The sequence below is a fragment of the Pseudorca crassidens genome, chromosome 11, assembly GCF_039906515.1.
Source record: "Pseudorca crassidens isolate mPseCra1 chromosome 11, mPseCra1.hap1, whole genome shotgun sequence".
NCBI lineage: Eukaryota > Metazoa > Chordata > Mammalia > Artiodactyla > Delphinidae > Pseudorca > Pseudorca crassidens.
The window spans coordinates 38,682,485-38,696,303 of NC_090306.1; the positions used below are offsets into that span (position 1 = coordinate 38,682,485).

Sequence of the window (13,819 nt, forward strand, 5' to 3'; positions counted from 1 at the left end):
TAGGTGGCCCTCCCTGAAAGGCCTGGAACAATGGGGATGGGGTGTTCTGATTGGGAGTGGGCCCTGTCACCCCTCAACATGAGCCTCTTGCAGAATGCTAGTCCAGGGAAAACCTCACATCATTCAGAAGGCGATCCATTCCAAAGGGACCAGTATGAGAATTTTGTCATTAAGAATAAAAGAGGAAGAAAATAACAAGAAAATCCAATAACAGGTGAAGAACCCTCCACCAGAAAAATGATACCACAAGCCAGAGGAAAATTTTGATTAAAATATCCCAGTGAATTAAAAAAATTAGTGAAATCATTGTCTTTATAAAATAAGGTTTCAAAGCAAAGATACAAGAATGTAGAGAGGATGGTGTGAGACAGTAGAAGATGAAACAAGAGATGGTAGGCTCAGGAAAGGAATGCAGAAGAGAAAAATGTAGAGGAAAAAAGGTCAAATTGGAATCTCCACAAACATTAGTCAACACACCCAAAATCATAGTAAGGGATATGATATGACTGAGTGAGTGAAATTAAAAGTTAAAAAGAGGTGTAGACATAGAAGATAGAAAAAAACCCAGAATCTGCATAATTGTGTCTCTAAAAAATAGAACTAAAAAACTGGATAAGTAAAGTAATGGTTAAGTATTCCCAAAAGACTTAATAGAATAAAGAAACATGAGAATCTTTAGACTTAAAGGGCAAATTGTGCCTAGAAAAGTGACAGCAATCAATATACTTAGCAAAATTATTACACTAAAAAAAAAAAGAGAGAGAGAGAGAGAATACTGTGGGCATCCAAGCAATTAAAAAATCAATTCACGGGGCTTCCCTGGTGGCGCAGTGGTTGAGAGTCCGCCTGCCAATGCAGGGGACACGGGTTCATTCCCCGGTCCGGGAAGATCCCACATGCCGCGGAGCGGCTGGGCCCGTGAGCCATGGCCGCTGAGCCTGCGCGTCCGGAGCCTGTGCTCCGCAACGGGAGAGGCCAAAGCAGTGAAAGGCCCGCGTACCGCAAAAAAAAAAAAAAAAAAAAAAATCAATTCACCTGTAAAAATGGAAAAAAAATTTCTGGTTCCAGTTTTCTGATACTGCTCCTTGGCATCACTCAACAGTGTTAAGAAAGTAAAACGATGCCTTCAATTCTAAGGAAAACAGTTGTGATTCAGTAACTTTATACTCAGCCTAATTATTGGTCATGTGTAAAGAAAATAAACAATTTGGTTGTAGGCTGCATTGTTTTCACAAATCTTCCGGAAGAATGTTATAGAGAAAAGTTCAGGCATTGGAAGTAGTGGAAAAACTCCAGCAGTAGTACTGGAAAAGATTGTTGAGGCAATTTGAACTAAGGTCAAAAGAAATGCATGGCTTCTGATTATAGACCAGAATATAGAGGTATTCCCAAACCATAACAACATAGAAATGATATATGGTGTAAAAAAGTATAATATGCTGAAGTTCACATCTTTTATAGATGAGGGGAAAAGGTATCATTTAAAGATGATAAATAAAATAGGGACTTAATATATTCAAAGAGTCAAAAAGTTAATAGGAAAAATAATATAATAAGTATAATAGGGTGATGGAGGGGGAGAAGGCAGAGGGAGAAGAAGCAGAAAAATAATTTTGTCAATGCTCATACTAGGGAATAAATAAAATCAACAGAAATAATAAAATACATCTATTAAATGAAGTTTAATTATAAAGATAATAATTAGAAATAATAGAAACCTTTTATATTACAGTAAAATGCACATAAGAATGTAGGATAGAAGACGAAACAAAGAAGAAACTATTTAAATAATTTTACAGGTACTGATGTAAATATAATAATTTTCAAGATATATTGTTAAATAGAGAAAAGTTGTAAAAGAGCATTGCAAAATTGTATGTGTATGTTTGTTCATTAATATCCTTAACGTACATGCTCATGTATTAATGGCATAGCACTTATTTCTCTTAAATGATACTCCACCGCATAATAGCTATCTCAAGAGAGGCACTATGTAGCTACTGTTATTGTTATTATGTTATGACCTTGTATCCTAATAAATCAGTATTTTTTATTAATATCACATGCTTAACATAAAACTATATGTAGTACCTACGTGTGAGTACCTACATGTACAGTTGGGCTACTGACCTCCCTTCCCTTTGATTTTTCACAGTAATTTAATCTGTAATGTATTTTAACATTGTACTGTATCTTTGTCACTTTCTAATGGTTCAATATATGATAGTTTTGTCTTTATGGAAGAGATGAGACTGATTGTCAATCCCTTTGACTCCAAATCCAGTTATTCAACACAGTCACAGGAAGCAGAATGATAGACATCAACAATAAACATCTATAATTATTATAACACCTGCTAACATGTATTGTGTGCCTATAGATGATGAATAAGAAACTGAGACACAGTGGTTGATTACTTTGCCCCAAATCAAAAAATAGTAAGAGACAAAACTTGGATTAGAAGCCAGGGAGGCTGGCCCCAGAGCTGGTGCACATAACAGTACATTAGAAGTGTGACCCTGCTCACTAACTTCTCTTTCTCCATGGGCGAAAGGCAGGATATAATGACTTATTTTATAAAGTTGCTACAACAATTCTTAAGAAGAATACATCTAAGAGCTTTGTAATCCATGAAGCTCTCTAGCAAATGCAAGATATTACCGATGCCATTGTATCTTCTTGCTGCCCTTGTTACCACCATGTCATATAGGCTAAACTCACAGAGGAACGAAGTTTTCACTTAGATTGCTATAGAGATCACTTGCTTTTATGATCATTTACTGACTTTTAAATCTCAACATGCATGTTCCTGCTCAGATTGTACTATACTCAAGCCCCAAGATAAGCTTATATTCTACTGAGAAAGACTGCCAACAAGGCATAATGTGATAAGGGGCGTAATGAAGTTCTGAGTTTTTTGCAAAGACCTAGCAGAGAGGAAAGGAGAAGGGAAGGATTGTGAGACTCAAAGATTTAGACAAATGTCTCCCAGCTTAGAAAGAAAGACCAGCAATTTCAAATTCTAATAATCTTCCCTGGAGTGAAGCATCAACAAGTTTCACATTGTATTTATGCTACACAGCAATATTTTTGCATTGTCCTCAGTCCCCCCTTTCCTGCATGTATTCCCACAAAGACTGTCCTTGACCAACACCAGAAATGAATTTGATTTCTCTAATGCAGAAGGTAATTGGATTTTTCTTTATTGAATGCATCCCTTTAATGACTTTCTCTGCTCCTGCCAATTTAGCTGCAAGTGACCTGACATTGATCTGATGATATGACTTAAAGAGTTGGAGCTGAGAGTGAAAAAGACCAGCTGTCTGGCATCAGAAAAAATGTTTTTTGCCTCATCTTGCTATTTTCCTGAGAAAATCCTTTGTCCTTGAATGTCATTTTTCCAAAACATGCTGCTGTGATAATTGGTCATATAGCAGCCGATTGCTTCCTTCTAGAAAATATGATAAGTATTTCCCAGAAATTCAAAGGATCGTGAGACATTACTACAAACAACTCTATGCCAATAAAATGGACAACCTGGAAGAAATGGACACATTCTTAGAAAAGCACAACCTTCCGAGACGGAACCAGGAAGAAATAGAAAATATAAACAGACTAATCACAAGCACTGAAATTGAAACTGTGAATAAAAATCTTCCAGCAAACAAAAGCCCAGGACCAGATGGCTTCTCAGGCAAATTCTATCAAACATTTAGAAGAGCTAACACCTATCCTTCTCAAACTCTTTCAAAATATAGCAGAGGGAGGAACACTCCCAAACTCATTCTACAAGGACACAATCACCCTGATACCAAAACCAGACAAAGATGACACACACAAAAAAAACTACAGGCCAATATCACTGATGAACATAGATGCCAAAAACCTCAACAAAATACTAGCAAACAGAATCCAACAGCACATTAAAAGGATTATACACTGTGATCAAGTGGGGTTTATCCCAGGAATGCAAGGATTCTTCCATATACACAAATCAATCAATGTGATACACCATATTAACAAATTGAAGGAGAAAAACCATATGATCATATCAATAGATGGAGAAAAAGCTTTTGACAAAATTTAACACCCATTTATGATAAAAAACCCTCCAGAAAGTAAGCATAGAGGCAACTTACCTCAACATAATAAAGGCCATATATGACAAACCCACAGCCAACATTGCTCTCAATGGTGAAAAACTGAAACCATTTCCACTAAGATCAGGAACAAGACAAGGTTGCCCACTCTCACCACTCTTATTCAACATAGTTTTGGAAGTTTTAGCCACAGCAATCAGAGGAGAAAAAGAAATAAAAAGAATCCAAATAGGAAAAGAAGAAGTAAAACTGTCACTGTTTGCAGATGACATGATACTATACATAGAGAATCCTAAAGATGCTACCAGAAAACTACTAGAGCTAATCAATGAATTTGGTAAAGTAGCAGGTTACAAAATTAATGCACAGAAATCTCTGGCATTCCTATACACTAAGGATGAAAAATCTGAAAGTGAAATGAAGAAAACACTCCCATTTACCACTGCAACAAAAAGAATAAAATACCTAGGAACAAACCTACCTAAGGAAACAAAAGACCAATAGGCAGAAAACTATAAGACAATGATGAAGAAATTAAAGATGATACAAACAGATGGAGAGATATGCCATGTCTTGGATTAGAAGAATCAACATTGTGAAAATGACTATACTACCCAAAGCATTCTACAGATTCAGTGCAATCCCTATCAAACTACCAATGGCATTTTTCACAGAACCAGAACAAAAAATTTCACAATTTGTATGGAAACACAAAAGACCCTGAATAGCCAAAGCAATCTTGAGAAAGAAAAATGGAGCTGGAGGAATCAGGCTCCCACAGTTGGAGGGAATGGTGAAAACATCACAGTGGTGATGTGACTTTACCCAAGACGGGCAGGATTTGTGCACCTGAGAAAAAGAGGTGGAACATTTCTGGAACAATACTGGATAATTAGAATAATATGCCATAAAAAGGGTTCATGGCTTATATCTCACACATCATTGAAGGGAAAAAGGGAGAGAAAAGAAGGTAATATTTTGACTAGTGATATAGGTAAAAATCTAGACACATCAGGAAATGTTTGAATTTTGGAGTTTCTGATTTAGACAAACTTAAAAAGAATATGACATTTTATTTATTATGTTTTTGTTTCTATGGAGAAGTTAATAGTATCTTAAAGATGCCTCCTTGGATAAGGTAATCTTGATGTTTTTTTAAAAAATATCACTATTTGATACGTTGAACAGCCTTAAATATGCTCATTCATTATGTGAAGTCAAATGAACTGTTAAAACTTTTAACTGAAGTATATTCTAATTTTCATCTCTGCATATATTCTAATGTTAAAATACATACATATTTTATTCTTAACAAAATGTGAATTATATACATATTTAAACCTGAATGGAAGATTTCTGAAAGTGCTAAATAAGTTTCTTTCATTGCTTCAGGTCACTGATATGATGCTTCAGGACAAGCCCTATCCTGATTGGGGAAAATCTGCAAGAGCTTTCTGGAAGAAAGGAAATGTTAGGATTATTTTATTCTGGTAAGAGATTGTTTCATTTATTGACATATGTCTTGCCTCATTCACAAGGACTTGCGGTGGATTTCGTTTTCTTTAGATATATAAAATTCTGTCTAGAGAGGCACTTCTAGTGGACACTGTGCTCCATTAAAATGATGAAAACCATTATCCTATTTATCAATTAATTTCTGCTTACACATTGTTGCATATACACAGTTACAAGAGATACATTTACTAACATAGTAAAGCGAATAAGATTTTACCAGAGGTAAGTAGGTTTTTGAGTCAGCAAAAATAAGCTATAAGTTTCATCAATGGAATCGGGTATAAAAATGTCCCCAGTGAGTACTGAATTTCCAGTGTATTTGACAGGATATAATTTTGCTTTGAAGAAATCATACAGTGAAGGAACCTCTTTACAGACCACATCTGGCTCTTTGGCACTTCTTTTTGTACCAATAATTTCCTTTAGCTCTCCAGCCCAATCATTGCAATTAAAAAACAATCCATGTCTTATGGAACTTTGTCTTTTGTGGAGTCAACATTATTTATGTATATCTGAAGAAGGTAGACAGAAATGGTAGGAATATAGAGACAGCAAGAAGGGCACTTCCACCAGGCCATGTGACAGTGATTCAACCCGATGTATGAAAAGTTATCTACATTAACACCCAGAAGCCTTGTAATTGATGATGACTTGTGCTTCCTAAATTGCATTCTGTTCACCTGCCTTTCAAAATGAAAAAAAAAAGAAGTCTGTTTATTCTTGGATCTAACTCTGAGGGTTGATTATTTTCATGTACAAGCTACAAAAGTCATGGTCACTAAGTACTTGGGGGAAAATATACACTCTAAGCTATCTTTGTGCTTTAGCACTATTACTAAATGTTGCTTCAGATGTATGGCATTTTGAACTCAATTAACAGCAAGTAAACAAAAAGTAGATTTTTCAATAACGTTGTAAAAATGAATATGATTTTGTAGATGTTTATTCACAACTTGCCTCAGAGTCAAGTGTGGCCTATTTTATGGCACATTTCCTTCATATTGTTTCCTGTTTGTAAGTTCCCCATGTAGCTTGACTAAATAATATGTAATATTATAATTTTAGCAAGTATTCATTGAAGATATGTTTTGCTCCAGGCACTATGCTAAGAACTTACTCATTTAATCCTGATAACCCTGTAAGTAAATGCTATTATTATAAGCATAGGTCTCTGAATTCAGGGCCCCAGTTACTAAGCATTATATTAGACTGTCTCTAGAAAAACAAAGGATACATCGGTGTGCAAATTCCAAATGATTATCCTTAATCCTTGTTTAGATAATGGTGCTAAACAAGAACGTGAGATTCTGGGAAATCATTCTACCCTATAGAATTCTGTACAGGGGTTTTAAGAATCATAATTTAAAAGGAGATAAACTCTAATATTAAAAGTCTTTATGGACTATCTCTCTTTTAAAATATCTACTTACTATGTTTACAGATATTTTGTATCATTTAATGTATCTTCGAAGGCAGCCCATTGATTATTGTTCAATGTGGCCAGTTACCAAGGTCACACGTATATCATTTGCAAAGATGAGCCATGCATATCTGAATGCCTCTATTATTGTTGTCATTAGCTACTCTTAGTTGCAATTGTTGTTTCAGAGGAGAGGAATCCATACTAGATTTTTCCTTAATCATCTTAGTACATTTTCCTTGAACGTTATTACTCAAATCTATGTATTACCAATCTCTGTTTATACAAGTGTGTTTATTTTTGACATATGTGATAACACAGTCCCAAAGGATAATCTAAAGAGTATTTTGAATGTTGTAAAATAATTTAGTCACTGACAAATAGATAATATTCTTAAATGGAGAGCAAACTAAAATTCACACTTATCCTTGTAGTCATTGTTTCTGTAAAATTATTGATTATTAGGTAATATATTTGAGAGATGATTTTTATTGTTATGTTTCAGAAGTAATATTTCAAATCATGGAGAGCATAAAACAACTGGAGGAAAATTTAAATGCCGCTTTGAATATATTTTTTCCTATTTTATCCATTACATACCGTTAGATTATCTTGACAACAGTATTCATGGTTTTAAAAGAGAAAAATCTGATGCAAAATATTGAACATGGAAATTATGTGGGAAACAAAAAAATCTCCCTTTTTGTTCATACTTTTCAGATAAAAGGGATTTAGCAAGTGTAAAGGGCATTTGTTTTTTTAGCTCTAGGAGATAAAAATACAGAAATCATTGGCAAGGTTTTAAATGAAATAAAAGATAGTATTTACATACTATGTGTCACCCACTCAAAAAGAGGTATTCTCTTTTGGTTTTACCCTAGTTAAGGAGAGACATATTCGTGTAATAAATCTGTGGTGAAGAAATTTTGCAAAGGAAAGCTTTTATACATTGCAATGTGATTATGAGTTTAAACAGTACAACATGCAATTTTGTTGTAGTAAACTTACCTTTACCTAAGTGTAGCTGCTTTAACTCACAAACGCCTGTCAGAAACTATTTCGTTTGCAACTGTGTGTCTGAGTTCTTTCTGATTCTTAGTGATAGATGTCTCTACATTGGAAAGAATGGTTCCTATTTCTCTCTGTAATTGTGCAAAGATGAGTCTGCTATAACACATGGGCCTTTATGCCTGGGAGGAGACTAAATTGTGGTTGATTTGCAAATACTAAATGGGAAAGGGCAGACTATTTATAGAACTTCCCTTCCAAAGCCCCATTCCCAGCCCTTTTGTTAATTAAAAAGAATAAAAATTTAAAATCAAAATCCTAGGTTAATGCCATATGCTGTTCTATTTTCCAGAGGGGCTACCAATACCCCTTTTCACTCACCTGTGTCTGAAGTAAATGTATACATAAACGTAGACATAAAAAAAATAAGTAGTATGATATTTATATTAGCTTCTATCTCCCCACTTTATTTACTCTCTAGAGACACAATTTATATGCTTTTGAGGGGAAGCATCTCGGGATATTTCCCAAAGGCTCAACTTTTTAAAAAATAAGGAAGACACTCTTCTGTGATTAGTCGGGGAATTGGTGGAGGAAGGAGTTGGGAGAGCTCGTGGTCATTAGGGCTTCCTGGATAATTCAATTCCTTGCCTTGGAGACACACGAGAGGTTTGTACCTTTCTGCCCCTCTGATCACATGACTTGCTTAGACCAATTAAAATGTGCGTGAAAGAGGCTTGTGTCACCTCTAGGTAGAAGCATTTAATTGCCAGCGAGAAGCACTGAAAGGGGCTCCTTTCTAGGTAGCCGTTGTGGAAGTCTGTGTCTAGCTGGAGCACTTGTCATTCAGGTTCCCTGAATGACCTGGATAAGCCCAGCATCCTTTACAACACATGTAGTGTGAGCGAGGAATATACCTCTGCAAATGGTAAGCCATTGAGATTGGGGGATTATTTGATACTGCAACATAAACCAGCCTATCCTGATGTATCCAGTCACTGATCCCCGGAAATGGAGTGCTGTCACAGCAGAAAGCAGAAATTTTAGTCTTGAGGGCTGGACAGCAAATGGCAAGAAAACTAATGAAGGCTGGAAAGATGGTAATACAGGTATTATAGTGGCAAAGCATTTGGTAAAAACTGTGGTCTGTGATTACTTAGATGCCTGGAAATTGGAAAACATAGTGCATTGCTGTGTGCATCTGTGTACAACTGTCCACTTCAATTCCACTCTGTTGCACAGTGAAAATTATGTGGGGTTTTTTTGATGATTAGTATATTTATATTTTTTAAAAGTACTTTATCTAGTGCTCTCATGGTTTGGGTGGGCATCTTTTGATCATGATTAACTTTATTCTTGACTGAGAAACAAATGAGCTGCTGCTGGTTTTCCTGCTTTGAGTTTCATGGTTATTATTCAAGTCTAACAAGGTTGTTTAACTTTGACCATTCAAGAGCTAATCAAGAAACAATTATTGTCTTTTTTTTTTTAATGGGAAAACTTCTTTATTTTTTTTATTTTTATTTTTTTAACATCTTTATGGGAGTATAATTGCTTTACAATGGTGTGTTAGTTTCTGCTTTAGAACAAAGTGAACCAGCTATACATATACATATATCCCCATATCTCTTCCCTCTCGCATCTCCCTCCATCCCACACTCCCTATCCCACCCCTCTAGGTGGTCACAAAGCACCGAGCTGATCTCCCTGTGCTATACGGCTGCTTCCCACTAGCTACCTATTTTACATTTGGTGGTGTATATATGTCCATGCCACTCTCTCGCTTTGTCCCAGCTTACCCTTCCCCCTCCCTGTGTCCTCAAGTACATTCTCTAGTAGGTCTGAGTCTTTACTCCCATCCTTCCCCTAGGTTCTTCATTACCATTTTTTTTTTTTAGATTCCATATATATGTGTTAGCATACGGTATTTGTTTTTCTCTTTCTGACTTCACTCTGTATGACAGACTCTAAGTCCATCCACCTCACTACAAATAACTCAATTTTGTTTCTTTTTATGGCTGAGTAATATTCCATTGTATATATGTGCCACATCTTCTTTATCCATTCATCTGTTGATGGACACTAAGGTTGCTTCCATGTCCTGGCTATTGTAAATAGAGCTTCAATGAACATTGTGGTACATGACTCTTTTTGAATTATGGTTTTCTCAGGGTATATGCCCAGTAGTGGGATTGCTGGGTCATATGTTAGTTCTCTTTGTAGTTTTTTAAGGAACCTCCATACTGTTCTGCATAGTGGCTATATCAATTTACATTCCCACCAATAGTGCAAGAGGGTTCCCTTTTCTCCACACCCTCTCCAGCGTTTATTGTATGTAGGTATTTTGATGATGGCTATTCTGACTGGTGTGAGGTGATATCTCATTGTAGTTTTGATTTGCATTTCTCTAATGATTAATGATGTTGAGCATTCTTTCATGTGTTTGTTGGTAATCTGTATATCTTCTTTGGAGAAATTTCTATTTATATCTTCTGCCCATGTTTGGATTGGGTTATTTGTTTTTTTTGATATTGAGCTGCATGAGCTGCTTGTAAATTTTGGAGATTAATCCTTTGTCATTTGCTTCATTTGCAAATATTTTCTCCCATTCTGAGGGTTTTCTTTTCATCTTGTTTATGGTTTCCTTTGCTGTGCAAAAGCTTTTAAGTTTCATTGGGTCCCATTTATTTATTTTTATTTTTATTTCCATTTCTTTGGGAGGTGGGTCAAAAAGGATCTTGCTGTGATTTATGTCATGGAGTGTTCTGCCTATATTTTCCTCTAAGAGTTTTATAGTGTCAGGCCTTACATTTAGGTCTTTAATCCATTTTGAGTTTATTTTTGTGTATGCTGTTAGGGAGTGTTCTAATTTTATTCTTTTCCATGTAGCTATCCAGTTTTCCCAGCACCACTTATTGAAGAGGCTGTCTTTTCTCCATTGTATATTCTTGCCTCCTTTATCAAAAGTAAGGTGACCCTATGTGCGTGGGTTTATCTCTGGGCTTTCTATTCTGTTTCATTGATCTATATTTCTGTTTTTGTGCCAGTACCATACTGTCTTGATTACTGTAGCTTTGTAGTATAGTCCAAACTCAGGGAGACTGATTCCTCCAGCTCCATTTTTCTTTCTCAAGATTGCTTTGGCTATTCAGGGTCTTTTGTGTTTCCATACAAATTGTGAAATTTTTTGTTCTAGTTCTGTGAAAAATGCCATTGGTAGTTTGATAGGGATTGCATTGAATCTGTAGATTGCTTTGGGTAGTATAGTCATTTTCACAATGTTGATTCTTCCAATCCAAGATCGTGGTATATCTCTCCATCTGTTTGTATCATCTTTAATTTCTTTCATCAGTGTCTTATAGTTTTCTGCATACAGGTCTTTTGTCTCCTTAGGTAGATTTGTTCCTAGGTATTTGATTCTTTTTGTTGCAATGGTAAATGGGAGTGTTTCCTTAATTTCACTTTGAGAAACAATTATTGTCTGAACATACATATGTGGAAGAGTGACATGATAATAATAATAATAAATGGAATAAACTAATAAAAACGACCTGAGAATCAGGGGAAATGTCAGTTAGAAGGGTTTTAGTAATAGCTCTACTAATATCCAACTGTGTGACCTGTATGACTACTTTGAGTTTCCATTTTCTTTTCTGTAAAAGGGATGTTTTGTTATTTTTTGTGGTCCTTTTCAGCTCTACAATGTTATTTTCTACTGTAAGATTAAGGTGTGGGAGAGTGAGTAATTCTGTCTGCTTTGCTCCGGAGGCCAGAATATGGACTGCTATAGTCTGAATGTTTGTATCCCTCCAAAATTCCTGTGTTGAAATCCTAATGCCCTATGTGATGGTATTAGGCAGTGGGCCCTTTGGAAAGTGCTTAGGTCATGATGGTGGAGCCCTCAGAAATGGGATAAGTGAGTTTATAAAAAAGGCCTCACAGAGACCCCTAGCCCTTTCCACCATGTGAGGACACAGAGAGAAGGTGCCAGCTATGAATTAGGAAGGAGGCGCTTACCAAACATAACCATGCTGGTGCCTTTATCTTGGACTTCCAGCCTCCAGAATTGTGAGAAATAAATATCTGTTGTATATAAGCCACCCAGTGTGTGATACTTTGTCATAAAAGCCCAAATGGACTAAGATATGAGTCAATGAGTGTTAAGTCACATGGAAGCAGCTTTGGATACATGTATGAAAGAATTCCCTAATAATAAGAGCGTCTGAGTGCTGAATGAGCCTGCCTGATGAACTGCTGAAATCCCCATCAGTGGAAGTATTCCTGCCAAGGCTACATAGTCCTTCAGGGTTGCTATACAGGATTTTCACAATGAATGAGAAAAAAGTAAATCACTTTAAATTTTCATCAAACTTGAAGGTTCTGTGACTCGACATTTTTAACTAGAAAAGTACTGCATATTGATTTTTAATAGAGAGGATGCTAATTATATTTTAATATGCTCCATAATCCCATCATCATTATGAACAGAATTTTTACATTAGACAATGATTCATGAAAGGTTCCAGGGGCAACTAGATTATGCACAGCATTCTTCCTCACTTCTCAAATAATAAATTAGCCCATATCTTCTCTCTGGATGGATTTTGTCTTTTTGCCTTCAGCCTTCCTTCTATCTCAACATGTCTCTTTAATTAAAAGCTGCCTCTGTGAGGAAAAGCAGAACATTTTTAGCCCAAAGCATGTAACTGTACCTACTGAATCAGTCACCTTAACTTTAAACATTGCACTAAATTAACAAGCTCCATTTAAATCTGGCTACTTCTCAGCAGAAGAATCCAAGGATATGCTTCACCTGGTTTTCTTGCTAGATATTGTTTCCTACTTCTGGCTAAAAAGATGATTGATGTTGCATTACTGTTTTGTTGAATTAATGTGTTGTCATATTATTTAGAGATTTTCATTTAAAAAGTAAATTCTGTATTTATACCAGAGGGATTTAACTCTCAGGTGTATATTTATGCCTGGGCATTAACACAATCCCATGCCCTTCGAGACTTAATTTTGCTGAATTAAGAACAAGTCTTGTTTGCATTTAACTTATTTAAGTAAATACTTAAGCTCTGAGTACAATATGAAATAGTGGTTAGAAGCAGACTCTGAAGCCAGTTGCCTGGCTTTCGGTCCTGGTTTTACTACTTACTATTGTGTTAGTTGTTTTAACTGGTATTATGACATGTTATGACTGGTATTATGAGCACCAGGTGCTCTCCATGTTGCTGAGAATACAACTTTGAGAGAGAAAATAAGGACTCTGACAGCATAATTTTCTATCCAGTGAGAGATATGGGGGCAGGAGGTAATACCCACCAAGGTGTAGGTTCAAGGTGAGCTCTCGGGATGGTTTTGCTAGGGCTGAAGTGTCATTTCAGGATAAGTAGGGGCCAGAAACATGGTGATTGGTTAGGTATGTAGAGTGAGGCAGAGGGAGAAGTTTAGGGTATCGTTGAGTAGTTAGGCTTGAGCAGCTGAACAGGAGCTTATGTTACTCACTGAGACAGGAGATCCTGGTGGAGAACTGAGTCTTAAATGGAGGCATAATGAATCCAGGCTTGAGCATGCTGAACTTGATGTACTAATTGAGATACCTAATAAGCAGGTCCTTATATGGAATCTGAAGCTGAGGAGTGAGGGAGTGAGGTCTGAGACAGAAATATAACTAACATTTATTTCTTGGTTTACATTTTTATACTTTTGTAGATGTCATTATCTACATGTATGGGGTGTTTGAGTGGGTGTACAGTGAAAATAAAAGATC

The 13,819-nt window shown here is 36.0% G+C and overlaps 1 protein-coding gene across 11 annotated transcripts in view; it reads left to right on the forward strand.

Annotated features, from left to right (window-relative positions):
* The window catches only part of TMEM117 (transmembrane protein 117), a 572,067-nt gene that overhangs the window by 337,733 nt on the left and 220,515 nt on the right, over positions 1-13,819 (forward strand). For all 11 annotated transcript variants that reach the window (XM_067696273.1, XM_067696267.1, XM_067696274.1 and 8 more), the window contains one exon: positions 5,493-5,590. In XM_067696273.1, coding sequence (XP_067552374.1) covers positions 5,493-5,590 — 98 coding nt within the window. The remainder of the gene's footprint in view (positions 1-5,492; positions 5,591-13,819) is intronic.